The 24,495-nt window shown below is 43.1% G+C and overlaps 1 protein-coding gene across 4 annotated transcripts in view; it reads right to left on the bottom strand.

Moving 5' to 3' along the window:
- arhgap21a (Rho GTPase activating protein 21a) overlaps positions 1–18,468 on the bottom strand; it is a 99,135-nt gene extending 80,667 nt beyond the window's left edge. For all 4 annotated transcript variants that reach the window (XM_023972273.2, XM_023972275.2, XM_023972274.2 and 1 more), the window contains exons 1-2: positions 18,036–18,468; positions 16,755–17,008 (exon numbers count right to left, since the gene is read on the bottom strand). In XM_023972273.2, the coding sequence (XP_023828041.1) occupies positions 16,755–16,829 (75 nt within the window). In that variant the 5' untranslated portion in view covers positions 16,830–17,008; positions 18,036–18,468. The remainder of the gene's footprint in view (positions 1–16,754; positions 17,009–18,035) is intronic.
- Between the last annotated feature and the right edge of the window lie 6,027 nt (positions 18,469–24,495).

The following is a 24,495-nucleotide window of genomic DNA, read 5'->3' as shown; positions in this document are numbered from 1 at the left end:
CTGCAATCTGAGGTACAGTTAACTCTAATGAACTTATCCTCTGCAGCAGAAGTAACTCTGGGTCTACTCCTGTGGCGGGCCTCATGAGAGCCAGTTTCAACATAGCGCTTGCACTTGAAAAAACATTCAACGTTTTTGACATTTTCCATATTGACTGACCTTCATGTCTTAAAGTAATGGACTGTTTTTTCTCTTTGCTTATTTGAGCCGTTCCTGCCATAATATGGACTTGGTCTTTTACCAAATAGGGCTATCTTCTGTATACCACCCCTACCTTGTCACAACATAACTGATTGGCTCAAACGCATTAACTTCTCTAGGATAGGGGGCAGCATTTTCACGTTTGGATGAAAAGCATACCCAAATTCAACCACCAGCTACTCATCCCCAGAAGATAAGATATGCATATTATTACCCATAGATTTGGATAGAAAACACTCTGAAGTTTCTAAAACTGTTTGAATCATGTCTGTGAGTATAACAGAACTTATTTAGCAGGCGAAACCCCGAGGACAAACCATTCAGATTTGAGGTCACTCTTTTCAATGGGATTTCATTAGGAATCCACATTTCTAATTGACATTCTTGCAGTTCCTACCGCTTCCACTGGATGTCAACAGTCTTTAGAAATTTGTTGAGCGTTTTCCCTTTGTGTAATGAAGAAGTACGGGCATCCAGAACGAGGGTAACTTGAAGTGTACTGTTAGATAGAGGCGCGTGACCAGAAAGCTAGCTACAGTTTGTTTTAATCCTGTATTGAACACAGATCATCCCGTTTTCAATTTGATCAATTATTTACGTAAAAAAATACCTAAAGTTGTATTACAAAAGTAGTTTGAAATGTTTTGGCAAAGTTTACAGGTAACTTTTGAGATATTTTGTAGTCACGTTGCACAACTGGTGGAACCGGTGTTTTTCTGGATCAAACGCGCCAGATAAAATTGACATTTTGGATATATATCGATGGAATTCATCGAACAAAAGGACCATTTGTGATGTTTATGGGACATATTGGAGTGCCAACAACAGAAGCTCGTCAAAGGTAAGGCATGAATTATATTTTTATTTCTGCGTTTTGTGTCGCGCCTGCAGGGTTGAAATATGCTTCTCTCTCTTTGTTTACTATGGTGCTATCCTCAGATAATAGCATCGTTTGCTTTCGCCGAGAAGCCTATTTGAAATCTGACATGTTGGCTGGATTCACAACAAGTGTAGCTTTAATTTGGTGTATTGCATGTGGGATTTCATGAAAGTTTGATTTTTATAGTAATTTATTTGAATTTGGCACTCTGCATTTTTACTGGCTTTTGGCCAAGTGGGACGTTAGCGTCCCACATATCCCAGAGAAGTTAAACTAAAGCACTGATCATTGGGAACAAGATCAGAATGACTGCTAAGTTTTGATCCATAAATAAATAAAATAAGTAGCCTAGCCTTAAACTAAAACAATCMATTTGCTCAAATCAAAAGGCCTGATTAGCATGACATCAATCACGCAGCCACTTTCCGAGTCCCTGGTGCCGACACATTCAGAAATCAAAAGATGGTTTCGTTTTTATTTGAAATGCTCTGATGAAGGTCCAGAGAACAAGAAACACATGAGAACACCCCCATAGAAATATACTTGTCTTTAAAGATGTAGCTTACGATGTAATACTCATGATAATTTATAGAACAAAAACTACTTAGCCTACATTTGAACACAAACGTAGAAGCGTCGCTATTTGACATCTTCCCAATTAAGTAGCCTAGTTTTGATGTTTGGCTACTTGAAAGAACTAGGGCCTATCACTCGCAGCCCACCTCATCCAGTGCACTGTGGGAAGTGTGCATCGAATTCTACTAGATGAAAAGCTGAGATGAGTATAACATCCTGGCATGACCACTTGATTTTCAAAAATGTACCTACTACAAAAATATAATATTTATGAATACTGATAATGGGGTCATGATCGATTGCATTGTTTCCTGCTATTCGTTGATTTCGGTAGCACATCCCCATACCTACTTGATCAGCTGTTGTCAAAGCCAAAATCAGTATGACAGCCGGGCATTTAAAGTATACTACATTTTCAAAACGTTGCAAACTATTAAACTCTGTTTTTCCCCCACATACTCAAACGGCCTACTATTTAGGGCGCAAGTATGGATATTCTGACACGGCAAGTGTCTGTTCAGTGTGTTGCGACCGATTTGGAACTTTTATGACTCCCCCCCTCCTCCCACCCTTGCACTCACTTCCCCTAAGCAGCATTCATATGCTAATTGAAGGGCGATTGTGCAGGCCAGCGGCCTGGAATTCCTCTCCACAAAGAGAGGGGAGAGAGAGGGCCAGGCCAGTTTAAAATCACAGGCTAGGCCCAGTGTCAGGGGCTGCACAGTCATAGAGCCTAATGTGGGCTCACCAACACAGAGTGGGAGGAGTCTCCCCCAACGTTGGTTGTTTGGAATGTTATCCTAGTTTGTCATGTTGACTAGAATCCCGGCTGGTCTGTTGTATTGCTTTCACTTTCCTTTGTTTTTAATTTCTCCCCATCTATTTGCACCGGAGGGCATCATCTTCCGCTACCTCCAGTGAGGGTGTGGTCCTGGGGGGGGGTGTAGGTAGCGTGAGGAATATCCTCCAGAGAGGTCCAGACAAAGACCCAGCCCATCGCACACACACACCCTCATCCCTCGCTCTCACACACACACACACACACACACACACACACACACACGAGACAGAGAGCAGGTGGGCCAATTCTGCTCCCCAGGGCCCCCCCAGATGCAACGGAAGCTAATTGGGCTGCTCACTGCTGGGCCCCACTATGAATTATTAATCCATCTCCTCTATCAGAGATCAGAGGTTTGACAGAGCAGGGCTGTGACAAGGTGCCCTGTGACACAGACACACACACACAATGCTGTTTAACCCTGCGCACTGTGTTAACTAAGGTGAAAGAAGGCATACACTTGCAGATGGACAACAAAGGCAAAATGTCTCTGTTGTATTTCAATGTGTTGTCGGCTGATGAAAAGAGTTGTCTCCCCTTGGAACTTGATCTCTGATGAGATATTCCAAGTTTTGGTTTTGCAGTGTGGTCTTGAATATTCAACAAAAGGAACAGGGCACCATACAAACATGGAGCAGCCTAATCCCCATCTAGCAGGAAGGGAGCAGAGCGAGGGCACAGAAAACCTGCATTAAAAAGAGGATGAAAGGAATCACTCTATTGAACCCCACTGTACACTGGAACGTTGTCTGGCCGTCCGGCAAAGAAAGAAAGAAAAGACAAGTTCAAAGCCGGAGTTTGTGACTAATCTTCTTTTAAGTGGCCAACATATTGAAACACCACACAGGGGATATTTGCCTTTTGTAACACACAGATCAACGTTATATTGTTACGTATTATTCCTTGGTCTTTGAAGGGACTAAGAGTGAGAGTTAGTGGAGTGATAAGATGGGGATGGAGCTTCTCTATCTGCTCCCTTCATGGCCAGGTGTCTGACTGAATATTTCATGAAGCCTTGGTGTAGCCGGTACACAAAGGCCGTTTTCAAAGGCCGTAGCCAGCAGCACCACATAGCAAACAGAGGGCTGTCAGTTCGGCGTGGGACGCAAACAACTTTCAGTGCGGCTAAAATTAAATTAGCGGACGGGGCGAGAGAGATCAACCCTGCTGTCACTCCACACGGGAGCAGGCGCAAAAAAATATATTTTTGGAACCATAAGTACAGTGTTGCTTTTACAGTGAGAATATTGAAGTAGCCTGCCACAGAAGGGTGCCCAATTGAACACGAGACAAATGTGCACACACAAGTCCACAGACAGCACTACAGTAAATAGCCTACAGCAGATCAAGCATACACCTGCACACACACACACATTGCACAGAGAGCAAGTACATTGAACTGTAGTCTGCAGTGCTGCTCCAAAAATAAAAACAGATGTCACACATAAATACTGCACAACTCAATGTAACTTTAACTATGCAGCGCTACAAGCTACAGTACAGGGTAACGGTCCAGAGGTCACCATGCCACCGGTTTACTGGTTCCCATGCCACGCTGGAGTAGTGAATAGAACTAGAAATATGCAAGGTGTCAGGGGTGCCTTTCATAGACACCGGTAGAGGAGAGGGGCCGAGGAGGGACAGGAGAGTGAAGCTGCAAGGAGAAAGGGGGTATAAACCATGCCACACTGCATCAAAGCTGCTTTCTCAATGAAGAAGTAACGTCTCTATGCCACGTTGTCAACTTCACAGAACATCTAAGGAAGGAACTARCGGAGAGTTAGGACCGACCTGATTGCTCCAGGCGCAGTACAGGTCACAGAGAGCGCTCCAGTTGTTGTTCATCACGCAGTCCAGCACCTTGAGGTGAGCCATGATTTGCTGCGTGGGGGCACTTCCCCAGGGTTGCCTGTCAGTGTCAACTGTGTATCCCCCAACCCTGGCTGTTGCCAATCGTGCTCCGATGTCCTGGCACAGAAGGGGGTATGGACAGGGTGGACAACACGTTGTCAGGAGGCGGCAGAGGGGGTAGCATCCCTATGCCCATCTGTGCGTCCAGCGTCCAGCGGGCATTCTGTCAGATGTGGGCATCCCCTTCAAAGCTCATTAACACTATCTTAATAATACATACATTAGTACTCTTCCGGACCAGTGAACACATAAATACACCACAAAAAAGATGGAATGCAGGAGATCCTCAGAGACTTTGGTGTCTGTTGCCGTGACAAAAGAGAGAYATCAACGCTCCTTGGTTACGGTCCAATTCTAAGTTGATGGACAGGAGTTTCCATGATTACCTACGACTGACAGAATTGGGAGCTACACCTGCAGAGTCCTGGGAGGCAGATTCTCCCTCCCTCTCCCCTCTTGACAGTCTTCTCAGCAGGCTGTGCTGTGACTCTCGGTGCCGGTGTCTGCAGCCGTGCCAGGCAGTCGGAGGAGCTGTGATGGCTTGCACCGATCGGAAGGGGTGCTGCGTCAGAGGGGCACCAAACTGACTAGGACAGAAGGCACAAGTCCTCTACCTCCCCCCGCTGCTGACAGTCCTGAAACCAACTCTACTCCAGCAAGACAAGAACAGGTAAGAGTCACAGCAACTGCGCCCACTCACCTATACTGTCAAATGTAAAAGTCATTATGAAAGATGGTAGTCTTAAGAAGCTCCTAGCTGTGTCGTCTTGGCTGAGACGGAGAGGATTCTGCAGTGCATCTGCCTCCACAGAGGAGTCCTGAGTGACTCTGCAGTTTGCAGGCAATGCGGGTACTCTCACCGGCTCCCTTCCTTTATATATTTATTTACTAATTTTAGCATAAATCTATTTTCTTCACAGGAGGAATACTCCCTGGATGAGAGCAAGAGAAAGGAGTGACGCAGCCCCACCCTCAAAACAGACGGAGCACATCCAAAGTTGCTCGCCCGAGTAAAAAATAAACATCCAGTCAAACCCGGCTTTTCTTAACAGTCTCTTATCTCAGTATTAGAGGTCGGCCGATTATGATTTTTCAACGCCGATACCGATTATTGGAGGACCAAAAAAAACGATACCGATTATTGGAGGACCAAAAAAAACGATACCGATTAAATCGGTGGATAATTATTATTATTAATTTTTTTTACATTTATTTATAATAATGACAACAATACTGAATGAACACTTTATTTTAACTTAATATAATATATCAAATCAATTTAGCCTCAAATAAATAATGAAACATGTTCAATTTGGTTTAAATAATGCAAAAACAAAGTGTTGGAGAAGAGAGTAAAAGTGCAATGTGTGCCATGTAAAAAGCWAATGTTTAAGTTCCTTGCTCAGAACATGAGCATGAGAGCATATGAAAGCTGGTGGTTCCTTTTAACATGAGTCTTCAATATTCCCAGGTAAGAAGTTTTAGGTTGAGGTTATTATAGGACTATTTCTCTCCTATATGATTTGTATTTCATATACCTTTGACTATTGGATGTTCTTATAGGCACTTTATTGCCAGTGTAACAGTATAGCTTCCATCCCTCTCCTCGCTCCTACCTGGGCTCGAACCAGGAACACATCGACAAGAGCCACCCTCAAWGCAGCGTTACCCATCGCTCCACAAAAGCCACGGCCCTTGCAGAGCAAGGGGAACAACCACTCCAAGTCTGAGCGAGTGGCGTTTAAAACGCTATTAGCACGCTCCTCGCTAACTAGCTAGCCATTTCACATCGGTTACACCAGCCTAATCTCGGGAGTTGATAGGCTTGAAGTCATAAACAGCACAATGCTTGAAGCACAGCGACGAGCTGCTGGCAAAACGCAGGAAAGTGCTGTTTGAATGAATGCTTACAAGCCTGCTGCTGCCTACCACCGCTCAGTCAGACTGATCTATCAAATATCAAATCATAGACTTAATTATAACATAACAACACACAGAAATACGAGCCTTAGGTCATTAATATGGTCAAATAATAAATAAAAAGTGTATTATTTCAGTGAAATACGGAACCGTTCCGTATTTAACGGGTGGGCTGGCATCCATAAGTCTTAATATTGCTGTTACATTGCACAACCTTCAATGTTATGTCATAAATACGTAAAATTCTGGCAAATTAGTTTGCAACGAGCCAGGCGGCCCAAACTGTTGCATATACCCTGACTCTGTTGCACAGAACGCAAGAGATGTGACAAAAAAGAAATTCAAAAAGAAATTCATGTTAGCAGGCAATATTAACTAAATAGGCAGGTTTAAAAATATATACTTGTGTATTGATTTTAAGAAAGGCGTTGATGTTTGTGGTTAGGTACACATTGGTGCAACGACAGTGCTTTTTTCACGAATGCGCTTGTTAAATCACCCGTTTGGCAAAGTAGGCTATGATTCAATGATAAATGAACAGGCACCGATTCGATTATATGCAACGCAGGACAAGCTAGATAAACTAGTAATATCATCAACCRTGTGTAGTTAACTAGTAATTATGTTAAGATTGATTGTTTTTTTATAAGATACATTTAATGCTAGCTAGCACCTTACCTTGGCTCCTTGCTGCACTCGCATAACAGGTAGTCAGCCTGCCACGCAGTCTCCTCGTGGAGTGCAATGTAATCGGCCATGATCGGTGTCCAAAAATGCCGAYTACCGATTGTTATGAAAACTTGAAATCGGCCCTAATTAAAATCGGCCATTCCGATTAAATCGGTCGACCTCTACTCAGTGTCTCAAAAACAAAACCAATAAAACCCAAGAGACTGGATTAGCTAAAAGAATGAGAGCACTGGATTACTGAAGGGTGAATATGCAGAGTTGTGTGCTGCTGAAACCCTTGATGTTCTATCATATCCAGAGGGTTATTATTTTGCGACATTAACAGTTTCATCACTGAAACCTGTGATGCTTACATCAGAACCCAAATTACCGAGGCCATGACCAATTACCAGCCTAACAGTGCCAGACAATGAGATTGAGTAGAGGGCTACAGGGCCTTCATGCATTTTTTTATACTACCTTACTACACACATAAAAACACACGCACGCACACAATAAATTAGAGAACCACAGGATGTCAGCTTGCCACTGCCTGAAGGGAAAAGCTCAACAATCCAATAGCCTGTGTGCATAGGGATAGCTAAAACCAACACACACTGTAACACTGCCAACCCATACCTCTAGCCCCATTGGTGCAGACTTTAGACCTATGTGAAAGAAAGAATGCTCAGGAGTGTATCTAGCATGTTAAGGCTAGAATCAGCTTATGAAACCCTAACCCATCTTTCTATTGTTAGTTATTGTGATAACTCCGTRTGGAATGGATCTAGGTGACAGAGGAATAGGTTTGGGGGATCAACATATATCCGAGGTGTCTGACAGTGTAGGCAGCAGTACGTTCAGGGGACCACTGTGGGTCAGAAGGCTACAAAACACACTGGTGTCAGGCAGGTCACTCTGGCCACACTCACCATGTCTAGACTGGATGACCCCCTCGGGGCCCCATCCACGGCATCGCATCAACAAAGTGGGAGGATTCATAGCCATTGGCCTCTGTAACCACCGCACTCTCTCCCAGGTACATAATCACAACCCATGCCTGACTTCGGAAATGACTGCTCTGCTCCCTATGAGCATAACCCTTCAAAATAGCCAATAGGCTAACTGGAAAAATCTAAAACGTGGTGTGACCAATGAAAAGCTGCCGTTTCGTCAATGTAGCTGATGCAAAAGATCAAAGACGACAAAGGCTGTGGAAGGCATGATGGGGACTAAGCTAATCCAGACAAATCTGTCAATCTCATACATGCAGTAAGGCATAATGTGTCCAAAACATCTGGAAAGAGGAGAGATGAAAAGGGCAAACAACAACAAAGAATTTGGAAAATACCACGTGTGAGCCTCTGCCTATAAATAGCAGCTCAACAACATGCTGTCGTAACGTCCTGCTGAAACGTGGCTGTGCACTCTTCCCCCCCCCATCCCATCCCATCCCATCCTCCCACTACCAAGAATAGGCTGGTCCGGAGCACATCACCCCATTCCCTACCAATATAATCCAATCAATCCTGAGTTATGGATCGTGTGGTGCAGACGTGCAGATCCATCGCTCGTCCCCACACACACAAAATCAATGCCCAACGCACACGCCCTGCTGCTCTGAACAACACACAGCGCATGCATGTGCCATGGAGGGACAGACACATGGTATTGTATCACAGTCTAAGCTACACCTACTCCAAATAGCTTAATCTAGGTGAACTGAACTGTGAACCGACATACAGTGGGGGCTTTGGTGTCAGGTCAACTACAGGTCTCGGTTTCTAAGAATTCCTAATACATTGGCCAAAGGATATCGTACAAAAACACCAAACATCGTCCTCCGACATTAGGATAAGAACAACATTTTCTCTACCGTTCCCTCAWTCTGCCGTTCATTCATGAAATCATTCATTCATCAGGGTGCCCTTGCTCATTTCCAGTACTGACGCCGACAGGAAATAATGTGGTTTCCTGCCAAGAACCTCAAAGCCCTTACTAACACCAGAGCTCAAGATATGACCCCGATAACAACCTTACGTAAGCTCTCATTGAAAAACACAGGAAAAGAAGTGAAAGTGCTTTTGGAGGTAGATTTGCAAGTCAGGAGAAAAGCTCGTATGCAGGAAATTACTGGTAGGGAAACGAAAAGGACGGGCAACTTCTCCCCATTAGATTTGTGGTCTGAGATCTACGCACATCAAAGGCTTAGATGCCACTGCCAATAATTGAGAGTAATATGTCTTTATGGGAATCGGTTTGGTATAATAACTGCATGTAGCCTATCAGCTGAAGAGTAGCTGGAAGATGACGCAGTTGTACATCAAAGAAACCATATTTCCAAGGCAATTTCTGTTATGGAGGGACATAACAGTGTTAGTCAGCGGCCGTCAAAAGGCATTGAAAGAGACTAAACTTTTAGCATCTGTGTCGTGAAGGAGTGAGACAGAGAGAAAGAGAGAGGGGGGGGGGGGTGACAGGATGGCTGATCAGGCTCATAGCAGGAGTTGGCAGCCGGTCACTATTTGGCATGACAATGCCCGTCCCTCTATACGCACATTCATCCATCCGCACCGACAGTGTTTATCTTTGACTTGATGAATAAAAACTASAGGGAAACAAATGAAAAAAGGAGAAACGGAGAGAGGACGACCGCAATGAAAGGTGGGCGAAGTTGCGTTCTTGTACTTCATACTACTACATATCAGCCTCAGTGTGGCGTGTCTTGAGAGACAGAAAGACAGAGGCAGCATAGACGCCTTGGGCATATGTAATGGACACCACCTCGGCTTCAGTGAGCATTAGGCTGGTGCTGCAGTGTCTGTCTGCCTGTCTTTCCCCTCCTCCACTTCTTTCTACACCGTCCCTTTATCTTCCAGAAGGACGGGGGCATCCAGGCAGAAGAAGCTGTGACAGTGAGCCAGTTGGAGTAAAGAGAAGAAAAAAAAGAGAGGGAAAGAGAGAGAAAGAAAAGGGCTGGTGTGTTTTCCACCAGCTAATCTCTCTTCTTCCTGACCCCCTCCCCTCTTCATCCATCCGTCCCTCTCTCCAGTGCCATAATGGCATTCAGCTCATAGCCAGTTAGAGAGAGAGATAACATCCAACAGGGCCAAGCCGTGAGGGGACTTCATCCCTCGACCAGAAGAAAAGATGGGTCATGGTCAATGTGTGGTAGGTAACGGCCACACATACAGTACCAGTCAAAAGTTGGCACACCTACTCATTCAAGGGTTTTTTCCCTTTATTTTTACTATTTCCTATATTGTTTAATAATAGTGAAGAAATCAGAACTATGAAATAAAAAAAAATTTAAGTATTAAAATCAAAATATTTTTTATATTTGAGATTCTTCAAAGCAGCCACCCTTTGCCTCAATGAAAGCATTGCACACTCTTGGCATTCTCTCAACCAGCTTCATGAGGTAGTCACCTGGAATGCATTTCAATTAACAGGTGTGCCTTCTTTCCTTGTGTTGTGACAATTTAGGGGTGGTACACAGAAGATAGGGCTATTTGGTAAAAGTGATTTTTTTGGTTCCAACTGCCGTGTCTTTGTGACAGATGATCTCCGCATGTGTATTTCCGTCGGATGATCTYCGCATGTGTATTTCCCACGTGAAGCATGGAGGWGGTGGTGTGATGGTGCTTTGCTGGTGACACTGTCGGTTATTTATTTAGAATTCAAGGCACACTTAACTAGCATGGCTACCACAGCATTCTGCAGCGATACGCCATCCCATCTGGTTTGCGCTTAGTGGGACTATCATTTGTTTTTCAACAGGACAATGACCCAGCACACCCCCAGGCTGTGCAAGGGCTATTTGACCAAGGAGAGTGATGAGTGCTGCATCAGATGACCTGGCCTCCACAATCACCCGACATCAACCCAAATGAGATGGTTTGGGAAGAGTTTGACCGCAGAGTGAAGGAAAATCAGCCAACAAGTGCTCAGCATATGTGGGAACACCTTCGACTGTTGGAAAAGCCTTCCAGGTGAAGCTGGTGGAGAGACTGCCGAGAGTGTGCAAAGCTGTCATCAAGGCAAAGGGTGGCTACTTTGAAGACTCTCAAATATAAAATATATTTTGATTTGTATAACACTTTTTTGGTTACTACATTATTGCATATGTGTTATTTCGTAGTAGAAGACATCAAAACTATGTAGAAAATAGTAAAAATAAAGAAAAACCATGGAATGAGTAGGTGTGTCCAAATGACACACACACCACTGCAAAGTAGCTATGAATAGGTGACCTTCAGTCCAACGAGGTCACACATGTCAGAGCTTCCCATTGTCTCTTCCAGGGGAAAACAGGGGCAATTGATGGCAGGCTTGATCCAGATAGGGAATGCCCAAAAACACATTGGACACACACTCACAGTCGTGACAATAACAGGCTGAGGGCCAATCAGGGAAAGCCCTTAGAAAGGACACTCCTGGTAAATCCCCCAAGACAGGGTGTGTGTGTTTCTTGTACAGGGGGCATAATGATCTTTCCCTGGGTGGAGTTCAGGTCAGGGGCTTGTGTTGAGGACTTGTTTATATGAAGAAACCTTGAGGAAAGTGCATTTAGAGGGCATTGAGCTGCAGACGAGGGAGAAGCAGAGCAAATTCGTTTTTTCAAATCTTCACATATCCAGCTCATTTGTATTTCTAACTTAAGCAYTGATAAATGACAAAACGAAAGGAAATATTTACTAAGGATGAGATTAAATCTCAACCCCTCCCCCCMAAAAATGGGACGAAAACAACTTCAGCACATCGTTACGCCTTTTATGATCTCACTGTAATAGAGACTGGGACTCCATGAAAATGTGTCTTCTTTTGACACGAGRACTGTGGTGTTGGGATAGACTGTGGGAAAGTCTTTCACTTCGAGTTTCCACCCAAACCGGACAGCATTCGCATGGACACTACAGTCCACATTGAGTGCACTGACCCCAGAACATCAAACTCACTGTTAAAAATAGTGCTTTCTGGAAACTCGCATTCTGGCTTCAAGCAGAATGTCAGGGAAGGAATAGGGCAGGAAATAATGTTTTTTTTWACTTCAACCCCCAGTGGTTAAATATAGCGTCACAGAAAACATGTCGGAATAGAGGGCGAGTGAAAGACAAGCGCATCGGGGATAAAAGAGCAGGATTTATGGGGGAGGGAGAGGATACGWCTAGTGGAAAGAGGAGTGCATCAACAGCACTCAAAACACGGCTACTCCTCCCTCCCTGAGCAGGGGACGGATCAATACATGTCGGAAAGAGGAAACACAGATAGCCATCGGAGGGTGGGTACAATGACAACCGGCACTGAACTAGTRCAGGAATGCACACCCCTGCATCAACACGAACACGGTGAAATGGTTTGAACCATCATAGTCAGAGGTAGTTGGTTAGCGAGCGACAGCGACAGACCTTCCTCACTAACATCCTTTTATAACGGATCAATACGTCACAAATTCTGAGCAAACAGCTCAACAGCCATAGTATTATGTGAATGAAAGAGTAGGCAACAGGACCAGAGGTCCTTCTAAATGTGGATTGAGCATCATGTTTGGGTTAGTTGAGAGTGGTAAGAGGGGATCACCCAGGATGAACCCCAGAGCCAGACACTCACGAGGAGAGAAGCCTCAGCTGGTCATGCTGGACCCAGCCCTGAATACGGGGGGGGGGGGGGGGTTGAGGAGTGGGGTGTGTATGTGGAGTGTTTTTCTCCTAATGACTGTGAGCAGCTGTGCCTAAATTACCCCTGCGTGGCTACCGTCACTTTCCTCACAGCCGGGGAGAGGGGGTTAGGCGAAGACAGGCCTTGAAATCTCCCTCATTAAGGAGATGGGAGTGAATGGGACAGAGGCAGCTTCACTACAACCCCCCAGCCTCTGTCCTGCCCTGGTTGCCTGGGGCCTGAACTCTCATTAGACCCGAGGGAATGGGATTTCATAAGCAGTGGCGCTTGGGTAAGAGACAAGGGATGGAAGTGTGTGTGTCTGCGTGTGTGTTAGCAGGTACAGAGTAGCACCTGCCCAGTTCCCACATGCCAGGCCGCAGGTGCTGATGATTGCTCACAAAAGGGGGCTTCAGGCGTAAAGAGCACAGCGCTGACACGTGGCTACATCTTTGCATTTCCATCTACCTCCATGTTTGAAAGGAGAAATTGTGAAATAAGAGGGGCATTTGTTCTTCAGGATCCTACATCAACCTCTGGAGGACCTCCCCTTTGACCACTCATTTTTCAAATAGTGGACTGGGACATAGGCCTGTGCAGAGCGGTCCTGCATTGTCATCTTTGGGGTCTTTAAACAGTGGTGTAAAGTACTTAAGGAAAAATACTTTAAAGTACTATTASTTTTTATTGGGTATTTATAACTTTCTCTTCACTACATTCCTAAAGAAAATATTGTACTTTTTACTCCATATATTTTCCTGAGAAACCCAAAGTACTCGTTACATTTTGAATGCGTAGCAGGACAGGGAAACCGTGAAATTGGCGCAATTATCAAGAGACCACATGGTCATCCCTACAGTCTGGCTGACTCACTAAACAGAAATGCATCTTTTGTAAATAATGTCTGAGTGTTTGAGCGTGCCCCTGCCTATCCGTACATTTTAAAAACAAGAAAATGGTGCCGTCTGCTTTGCTTAACATAAGGAATTTGAAATGATTTATAATTTTACTTTTGATACTTAAGTATCAAAAGTACATGTAATTGCTAAAATATACTTAAGTATATTTAAAACCAAATACTCTTACTCAAGTACTATTTTACTGGGTGACTCACTTTTACTTGAGTAACTTTCTATTAGGATATCTATACTTTTACTCAAGTATGACAATTGGGTACTTTTCCCACCACTGTCTTTAAGAGCCCTCAGCTGCAATTGTGGACATTTATCATCCAAAAACAAAGTTTGAGACAGGCAATTCCATGGTAAATGGAATGACACGGAGACTCAAATGTTTTCACTTTCAAAATGTATACCAAACAAAACCTATGTATATCAATGTTTAACAAACAATATAACTATGCACAATGACTACTTTTAACAATTTCCACTGCTCATTTTACAAAAACACATTTACAGTAAGAACTGTGCAGATACAAAGTTTGGTAACATAATAAAACTGTGAGAGGTTTAACCGCAATTATGTTAGCAAACTTTGCATCTGCATAGTTTTCCAGTAATTGTGTTTTTTTTTACGGTGTAAACTGTTCAAAGTAGCCATTTTGCATAGTTGTATGGTTTATTAAACTTAGAAATCCATGGTGTGTTTGGCATACATGTTAAAGTGAAAAATTTGAGCCTCCGCATAATTCCGTTACCATAGAATCACCCAGCGTTAAAGGCACAGACAAGTGAAACAGCGACGAAATAGTGAAGAAGTAGGACTGTGAGTATATGTTTGCTTGCAGTAGTAAGTACCGAGAAAGAGAAGGAAAGAGAGAAATAAGAGGGGACATTGTACTAAAACATGATAGATGCATAATTTRTGTGTCTGCTGAAGGATTCAGAATCACCTGCTGTGAAACGGTGGTTATAGTTTAACTTGGTGAAGAGGAAATCTTTAGGTGGCTTGAGAGGTACTAGACTGGAACAACTGCTGGGAGTAAAAACCAAACCACAAGGCTACTTCACAGATCCATGCCTGGCTATAAAAGTCATAGCCTTCCAGAATATGGAACCAAGTATGCTGTAGTTTTCTTTAGGTGTTATTCCCCCTCCATGCATGCTTCCTAATGTATTATAGGGCTTTACTGTCTGCTTCGAGCTTCGATATCTGCACCGCTTCGAACTTGGGACTTCAGAATAGCTTACCTCAGACAACTTCCGACCGCCAACGATCACACCTGCACACCTCACTCCCCCTTTCCATGGCGCCCCTCCCTTCCAACACTCCCCTGCCATCTACCCCTTGCCTGCCCTGCTCCCAAAGATTTGACATCCATACAGTACACACTCCTGCACTGGGTAAGAGGATTACGCAGTAGTGGTTTTGCCATTTCACATGACGGGTTAATCCAAAACATGCTGCTGCTATACTGTTATGACATGCAGCCAGCCTCTGATGACGATGATGTAACTGTGAATTCCACTGTGCGTGTGGGTGCTTGGGATGAGGTTAGAGATGTGTTCTAGAATGTGGCATTTATCTGAGCATGGTATAGGCCTGGCCAGAAAATGGACAGTAAGATTAGATCAGCAAATGGAAATTCTATTTGGACGCAGTAAGCACTCGGAAAGTGGTTATAAAAAAAGAGAAGCGAACTCTGTCACCTTACACGCCGGCAGATGTGAATGCCGTCGCATTGCTCTGCAAMACTTCAGTCACTCAGCGGGAGTTTGTACATAGAAACTTTGCACCGGGATTCACAGCAGGTCAAAAAGGTCATGGGTTTATGAAAGTGAGGATCATTATCACACAGCAGCGTCGCGTAGTGTCTTTTTAATAGCATTCAGCAAGTGTTGGTGACGGTCAGCATCAAGTAAGTCGCTCTGGATAAGAGCGTCTGCTAAATGACTTAAAATGTTAAATGTAAATGTAAGTGTACCTATTGGCCTGAAATAACAGATGGCGTGAGCCAACACACACACCACCTTGTATTCCAGACATAGGCCTATTGATGTACAGGTAACTGCCAAAATAATGGAAACACTTGAGTAAATGAGGCATACAAAGTATTTTGAAAGCAGGCCCTTCCACACAGGTGTGGTTCCTGAGTTAATTAAGCAATCCCATCACGCTCATGTATAAAAATGATAGGCAGAACATTACTTTGGCTACCATGGCTATGCCCCCATCCACACAGGGCAAGAGTGGTCACTGAATGGTCTGATGAGAATGAAAATGAGGTAAACCATATTCCATTGCCGTCTAAGTCGCCAGATCTCAACCAAATTGAACACTTATGGGAGACTCTGGAGCAGTGCCTGAGACAGTGTTTTCCACCACCATCAACAAAACACCAATGGAATTTCTTATGGAAGAATGAGTTCCAGATACTTGCAGAATCTATGCCAAGGTGCATTGAAGCTGTTCTGGCTYGTGGTGGCCCAACACCCTATTAAAAAAAGACACTTTATGGTGGTGTTTGCTTTATTTTGGCAGTTACCTGTACATCGCTAACAACAAGCATGGCATCAAGTCCTCCATGCATCACAATACAATTTTGTGGGTTACAAAACAATGAAAGCATTACAAGTCTGACCTATTTTAGTCAGTGGGTCTGAGGTAAATGCTATAGTCTCAAATGTGTTGCTGTTCCAACAGGTGGTGTGCATTGTGCTTGTTTCCGGCATAACTGTCAATCACTAGTGAGCGTGAACCAACTACAAAACACTGTGTAGCAAGTGCAACACAGTGCCAGAGTTGATAAATAGGATCACACTGAAATTATGCCATCAAGAGTACAGCATCTCCCTTGAATTGGTTCAGGAACTATAATCAAAAGGCTTGTTGATTGACGCCCCAGTGATAGACAGCTGTTATCTCTAGACTACATTGGTGATTAAAATGCATTCCTAGGATTTGTATCTATGCAAATTTTACAAACTCAATATTACACACATATCCACACCATTTTACAGCTGTCGGGCGGCAATCTGGAGTCTGGACAAATGAAAAGCCATTGTTTTCTGGTCGGTGGGCAAGACGCGCCACTGTCATTATTAGAAACAAGCACTTGTCCGATGTGCGATTGCACCGCAAGCTTACGGGGACTGTCACATTCTCAGCCTTACCACACCTAAAATGTGGGAAAAGTCTTACCTCACAACTTCGAGATACGTCTCTGTGTTTATTCTCTTCATYGTCTTGCGGTGAATCAGTCCAACGTGTCGCCATTATTTCATTTCAAACCACCAAGGCAAAAGTCCTTTGGAGCCCACATTGAGAAAGGGGGAGAGATCCAAAACCAAGTGATYGGCTACTCCGTTCAGCCACAGTGGAAGCAGAAAGGGTTCTAGTCCACACCACAGTCCACACCACAGTCCTCCCTCTTCATTTTCGTTGATTGTAAAACTCTACATGGAATAAACACAGTAGAAAGTTAAAAGATGAAGAAATGAATACATGCACCCTATCCGAGACTCACAAGCACCTCCCCAGTAGGCCAYTTGAATGACTGGGTCTTGTGCTTCTTGGTCTCAGTAAAAAAACATTTTTAAAAAGTTTATTAGGCTACATTCACATAAATGTTTACACACTGGTGGGATACCCATGGGCCTTCAAATATACTCTGTCACATTGTAAACTTTAGTTCATACAATTTCGTTTATGGAAGCAGGCTATTATGCAACTTAAGACCAACACAATAACACATTCAATWTAGTCCATCTCTAAACAAATGTAATTGCTCTTGTATTCCACATTCAGTTGCACATCAGTCCAGGATCCAATCTTGTTGAGAGCACTTCGGCAGGAGATGGCTACTTCTACTGTACTACACTACTATTGCTTGTAAACAATGAACTGTGATTATCATATTCCTGCATGGTCCGATCTCCGTTGCCATCAGATGCAATGAAGTGCGTTGTTGTCATTGTCGCATGATTGTGTTATCCACTTGTTTGACCTAAATCGAGATACTGACAACAGTCGACAGCTGGGTTGCTAATTTATTTTATTACTTTGTTGCAATGCTTGCTTGACCGATGTCCAATGCCAAATGGTCAGGTGTAGATATGCATAATACATAATAACATTTATATTAATCCAAATACTATTCTGTTTAGAGACACGACTGGATTGCATACAMACAGTAACCTAAGATTGACGCACGAGTTTTCTGGATAGGTTGCCAATGAAAGCACGAGCAAATATCAGCCATCATGCGCCCAAAGCCACACAACGAACTAACACAGAGAACGTTCAATGGAACTATGGTTTATAGTTGTCGCAAAATAGCCACATAATTCGGTCCAGTTCTAAATTGAAACGCTTTCGGCGAGTGTGTTTACAAAAACAACATTGTATCACAACACAAGTTTGTATCAAACAAACAACAACTGAAGCTGTCCGTAGGACAGTACATCTGCATGAGCAACCTACCTGTTACAAATTCATGGAAAACTCCGTAACACAAAATGATACATTGTCCTTGCTTTAGAAGAAGAGAAATTGCTGTTGTTCATAGAAGTAATTCAAAAGCAATAAGCAATGTGCCAAATGCAAGTGTGTTTTCGCTGACTACCATTACCAAAGACTACAACAAGCGGGCTATTTTCGTTTGAGTAGTTACCACTGGATAGCTAGTGCTAGCTACCTGTTAGGAAAAYCAGGCTAAAAAACAAGGTAAACGCCCATTACAATAGATTTACTATTTTGACCACGCGAGAAATTTCACGGCGTTGTTCTTAATTAAAATTCATAAAATCCGAGAGGGTTCTTCATCCACATTTCACAACAGAATTGAAACAAAAAGTAATTCGTCGTATTCCYTTTTGGTCCCTGATGGCAGCGCGCAACAGACTAGGTTGCAGGATGGACGAATCTCCGATTTTCTAGAAACACCGCCCCTCTGTTCACTCGCGGGTCTATTATCCAATCACATTCAACGTTTAAAATCGTGTTTTTAAACCCAGCCAACTGGACAGGTTCTTACATAAGATGCACAGGAATATTAGTGGTCACTTCAGTAACACATCACTAAACGTTTGATCAGGGCGATTTTTTTTAATACACACGTCAACCAAGTGGCTTTTTACAGGATCATTGATGCAAGGGCTTTGACCTATAGGCCTAATTGAACAATCCAAATGTAATTTGGTGAGCTGTGGAAGCCCGCTAAAAACGTTGGGGTGTGTGTATGTGTGTGCGCGTGCGTGCGTGCGTGAGTGAGAGAGAGAGTACGTGACACTATGTCTTGCCAGCTTCACAAAACCCAATTGAATTAACCTGGAGGATGCCAAAACTTTGTATTCTGCGCTTTCATTCGAGTCTGGTACTACTACTATCCATAATGAGTCAAAGTGCAGAGCAGAGCACAGTCAACTCTTGTCAGAATAGAGTGTCAGCTGAATGGAGTGCCTTGGCGTGATGAGCATAGCTGAGCTGGAATTTCTGTTCGCCTCTGGCTCTTTGACAAATAGCTTCCTGCATAGTCTGTTAAGAAAAATACAATACATCTTATCTAGAGAACGTCCTTCCCTGTTCATATTATTCTAAGCTATCAGAACCTTTTTGTATAGGCCTATTTCCACGTCTCAGCTTATTTCCTTAGCATGTCATAGATAATATTAGCTCTTTGAGCAAGATCCATACATTTTTTTCTATACTCAGCTATTCTAAATATTCCAGTAGGATGTGAGATACCAAAAAATGCAGTGCTAGATGTTTTTCAACATTAGTCATGTACGCAGGATCCCGTAGTAGGGGCCACATTCACACATTTCCCCCTCCTTCAGTTCTTGAATGGTTCCAACGTGTTCCTTGAGTTGTAATGTGCCACTTACCATTCACTGGCTGGATCCCTAACTGTATTATTGTGACATGTAGGGCATGGCGGACACATGGGACTCCATAATGCATGAAAAAGGCTCCACAGCTGATCCAGACAAAGACAAAGGGGGACAATGTTCTGTTTGCAGTCCACTCCAACAGAACAATAGAGGTGGGACAATAGGAGGACTCTTTTGACCCATTATGTGGTGAGGGCTCCCTAGCTTCAGAGAGAATCCATTGTTTAAAGAGCCGCTGGATCCTCAACCAGACAGTGCAGGCTTGAGCTTTATTTTTTGAGGGGTTGGCATACTATGGTAGCAAAAACATATTAGTTTGTATGCTGTTTATTAATACACAATATGTATGGGACATTCATGATAGGTTTAGCAGTGTGAAATAGTATCACAGAGTTATACTGTGGGCATACTGTAGCAGCTTTAATTACTGCAGCCAAGTTGATTTCGAGCAACATTTTGTAGACTGAGAAATTGCTATGACTACTGAAGAAACACTGGTGCCTTTCCCTCACAAACAACAAATGGCATTCATTTTCTCAATTTGTTAAATGGAATGACATTTGACTGATATAAAATGTTGAGTTACAATGCAGAAATAAAACTGAAGCGCTGAATTTACCGTCTCACAAAGTAAAAACAAACAGTGATGTTTTCTAGGGCACACTTCCAAAGAACACTTAGCATTACCTCAGTTAGCATAGCTTCATGGCTTCCTATTATCCTGTTATAGGTCGAAACAGAATCAGGTGCTGAAGTAGGGCTTGTATATAACCCTAGTTTCTACCCAAAGAAGATGAGAACATGATTTTATTTTATTTTATTTAACCTTTATTTAACTATACAAGTCAGTTAAGAACAAATTCTTATTTACAATGACGGCCTACACCGGCCAAACCCGGACGACACTGGGCCAATTGTGCGCCGCCCTATGGGACTCCCAATCACGGCCGGTTGTGATACAGCCTGGATTCAAATCAGGGTGTCTGTAATGACGCCTCTAGGACTGAAATGCAGTGCCTTAGATTGCTGCGCCACTCGGGAGCCTGATACATATAGTCTTGAAATGAATATCTCCTGCGTTTAGACCAATAAAAACAGTATTAGCCCATGAAGCTTACAATTCTGCCTTATCCCACACATTGCATTATGTGTGGTGGCTAAATACTGTTTTATTGAGTTCGTTCATCAATTAAAAATAAAAGGCTTTAGGTAGGTCACTGCTACAAGCATTGGAAGAGCCGATTGTAACGGCTTTCGTCGGTGGAAGGAGAGGACCAAAGCGCAGCGTGGTTAGTGTTCATCTTAATTTAATAATAATCAAAAAACAGAACACTTCAAATACAAAACAACAAAAGTGAAAACCGAAACAGTTCTATCTGGTGCAGACACACAAAGACTGAARACAAMCACCCACAAAAYACAATAGAACACAGGCTACCTAAATATGGTTCCCAATCAGAGACAATGACTAACACCTGCCTCTGATTGAGAACCATATCAGGCCAAACGAGAAACCCCACATAGAAACAGAAAACATAGATAATACCCACCCAACTCACGCCCTGACCACACTAAAACAAAGAAAATATAAAAGAACTATGGTCAGAACGTGACATCGATGTTAAGGTTGAACAAGTAGACTTGGAACTGACCCACTGGGCACCAATTGGTTGAATCAACCTTGTTTCCACGTCCTTTCAACAAAACAATCCAATGTGATGATGTTGAATCAACGTGGAAAACTGATTGGATTTGCCTCAAGTCATCAACATCAAGGAATTTCAGGATTTTTTAAACCTAACTTTTACCCTAAATCCAAAGAATTCAATGGATTTTACCCTTTCAATTAACATTAGTTGACAAATAGATCAAACGTAAATAAAAACTAGACATTGAAATGACGTCTGTGACCACTTGGGAGTTGCACAATTGAATGAAACCCAACAGGAACCAATCAATGAAGCCCCCTGGCTACCTCTACTTGGAGCACGATGTACAGTAGACAAAGTTCAACAACAGTGTATGTGTCTATCAAAGTACATATACAGTGTTTATCTGTCTGTCAAAGTGTAACATTCTTTAGTCATTTAACATTCTAGTCATGTAGCAGACACTCTTATCCAGAGCGACTTATAGGAGCAATTAGGGTTAAGTGCCTTGCTGAATCAACAGATGTTTCACCTAGTCAGCTCAGGGATTCAAACCAGCGACTTTTCAGTTACTTACTCGACACTCTTAAATGCTAGGCTACCTGCCACCCTAGGCTAAACATGACTTTGACACCTCTCAAAAGGTAGAACAAAGAAACAATAAGCTAGGGAGTAAACACGTTCAATCTGTTGTCCAGGTAATCTGAAATCAAATCCATGCCGCTCTGTTTAAACACCGACTCAGAGGCTTCATATGTCAAGCGCATACATGTGTGGCCATTCACAGGACCCAATTCCCATGTTGCTCTCTTTGTGCTCTCCCAGTCTACCTGTAGCCTACATTCACTGCACGGCCCTGTCCTCTGTTCCCTCAGCGGAGCACTACAAAGCCCCAGCATAAGAACCCTGGCCGCCTCTTTGTCCCCTCTCCCTCTCACCGGATCCCGCTCCACGGTGGCAGACAATGCCTTGCAGGTTCCCAGGGTGGCGTGGGGGACATTTAGCGCAGGGGGTAAGTTAACCGATGTCCCCAAGTGCTGATGTTCGATAAGGGACACAGAGTCACAGCACAATGGTGGCCATTGATCCTTCTGTATGACACATACACAGGCGAGACAAAATGCCCTGTAGTTCAGTGGAAGGGTGGCCTCCTACTAATCCCAACCTAAGATAACTGGGATAACTGATGCTCTTAGTGAAAGAGGAGTGTTTATCAGACTGGAGTTCAGCTTGTATTTCAGGACCCACTCAAAGCCTGTGTTTCACAGATGTATAGTGGAAAAAAAGCATTTTTTTGTATTTATTTCACCTTTATTTAACCAGGTAAACCAGGTTAACCAGGTAAACTTTCCCAGCAGATGCCACATTGTCAGATGGCACACTTTTTTCGGCAGAGTGTGTTTGAAAGTATAGGCCTACAGCATTCACAATGCTCACAGAACTCAGTAGTTGAACTGTATGTCAACGATCCTACCACAAACTACGGTGGTCTGCAAATGGAGGATAACAAAAGAGATCAAAGGGGACGGGGTTAAAGGGTGAAGTCAATGACTCCTGAAATACCTGAGAGAAGTAACGCGACGGTCAGTGAACGGAGAGGTCACCGACAGCCTGTATGGCCTCTCATTCTTTCAGTTGGCCCATCATGCTGTGGTAATGACAGAGCAGCTGAGTGCCTGGAATTCATTCTAGATTAAGCCAATGTTTTTCTTAGATGTGTGTATATGTATGTGTGGGTCATGTGCATATGTTTATGTAATGTCTGTTTAGTTTTTCAAGTGATTAAGAGGCAAGTGTGCATGGCCACATGACAACTCTCCCAAGTGCACACTGCGTGAAGTGAAGCATGTTGGGAAGTGTAGTCCAGTGAAATGCACAATTGACTTTTAGTCACCCAGAGACAAATACACATCCCAGGAGAATATGGGGAGGCTTGTAAACCAACACCACGGATGGAGAACAGATTTCCTTTGAACATCTTGTACTCTATTCATTAGTTGGGAGATTAAAAGCATCCAACAGAAAATACATGAGGAACAGCCTTATTACTGTAAACAACCTTCCAAAGTTAGGCCTGATAGAATTTCCCACAATGCAACAGTTTAAGACAGGTCACAACCTCATTATTGTAAATCAAAATAACAACCTAAGTTTAAAGAAAATAATAATTGTATGAACCGAATAGCCAAACATACAACTAAGGGAGTGGACTAATAAATAACTAAATGGCTCAGAACAGGAGGAGAACTAACTGGTGACAGATGGCGAGAGAGAGTCCTGGCATTTTCATCCAAGTGCCCAGCTGACGCCCACACTGACTCATGGAACACAGGCTTGGAGTAGCAAAGAGAACCATTTGGCTCTCTAGTCTCCACCACACCACACCATCCAGCTGTCTGTCTCCAAGCTCCAACCGGCCATTGTGTTCGTTATGATTAGTGCTGACGACAGATGATTTGAGTTTAACGACACTTTCAGATCTGTCAGTGGGTGAAATGGGTGAAACCCTGAAAGGAATTTTAGATTTATTTGAATTCTTCTGTGATTATTTATTGATGGCTTGATGTTTGGACTTGATGTTTGGATAGAAGATGTGCATAGAGTTTTGTGCATAGAGTTTTTTGTCATGAGCTATTAGGGTTTCTGAGTACATTCATTATCCATATCAATCCGACAACACTGCACGGCAACACGGTTTAAAAGATCCTGAAAGCCATGTCAGTTATTGGTTCAAATTGTTTGAGTTCAGCTACATTTGCTGGAAGTTAAAGTAAAATCATTGTGGGAAATAAATAGGTCCACTGCATCGCTATTCGTTAGATGGAAGTGCTTGGTGAGTACTTATCTGGACATACAGTTCCTTTGTGACGTTCTTTTCACTCTCTTTGCTCTCTGGGCAGCAACACTTTGTTCCTATTACTTGACCCCTCATGTACCCCTCTACACAACACACACAAACACCCACCCACACATTAGAGAGAAAACCAGGTCTGGTTTGCACTAAAATCTTCCCAATGGATCATTATTTTCCTGTTTCATTGTATATACTGTATAGCAACATACATGTTTGGATAGTCGTTGCCTCCTTGTATGGTTGAGCTAGCTTCAAGCTAATGCGAACCATGTTTTGTGGCTTTCCAGGAGGGTTTCATGTTTGATTCCAAATTTGATCATAACATATAATGATTTACTAAGATAAAAGACAGAAAGACAAAGCGAGAGAAAGTCAACTTATGCCAGATAATAAACTGAGCTCAAATGACACTGAAGCTAAACATGCAGTGTAGTTTTGGATCAACAGCTGGGTAGAAAAGACATAACATACATTTCAGGTGCTCCCTTTTTAGGTCAACATTCAACTCCTTCTTTAAACCTCTTCTCTTTCAATCAAAAGCACTCGGC

This window comes from Salvelinus sp. IW2-2015, linkage group LG27 (assembly GCF_002910315.2).
Source record: "Salvelinus sp. IW2-2015 linkage group LG27, ASM291031v2, whole genome shotgun sequence".
Lineage (NCBI taxonomy): Eukaryota > Metazoa > Chordata > Actinopteri > Salmoniformes > Salmonidae > Salvelinus > Salvelinus sp. IW2-2015.
The sequence above is the reverse complement of the archived record's forward strand: the minus strand, read 5'-3'. Positions and strand labels throughout refer to the sequence as shown.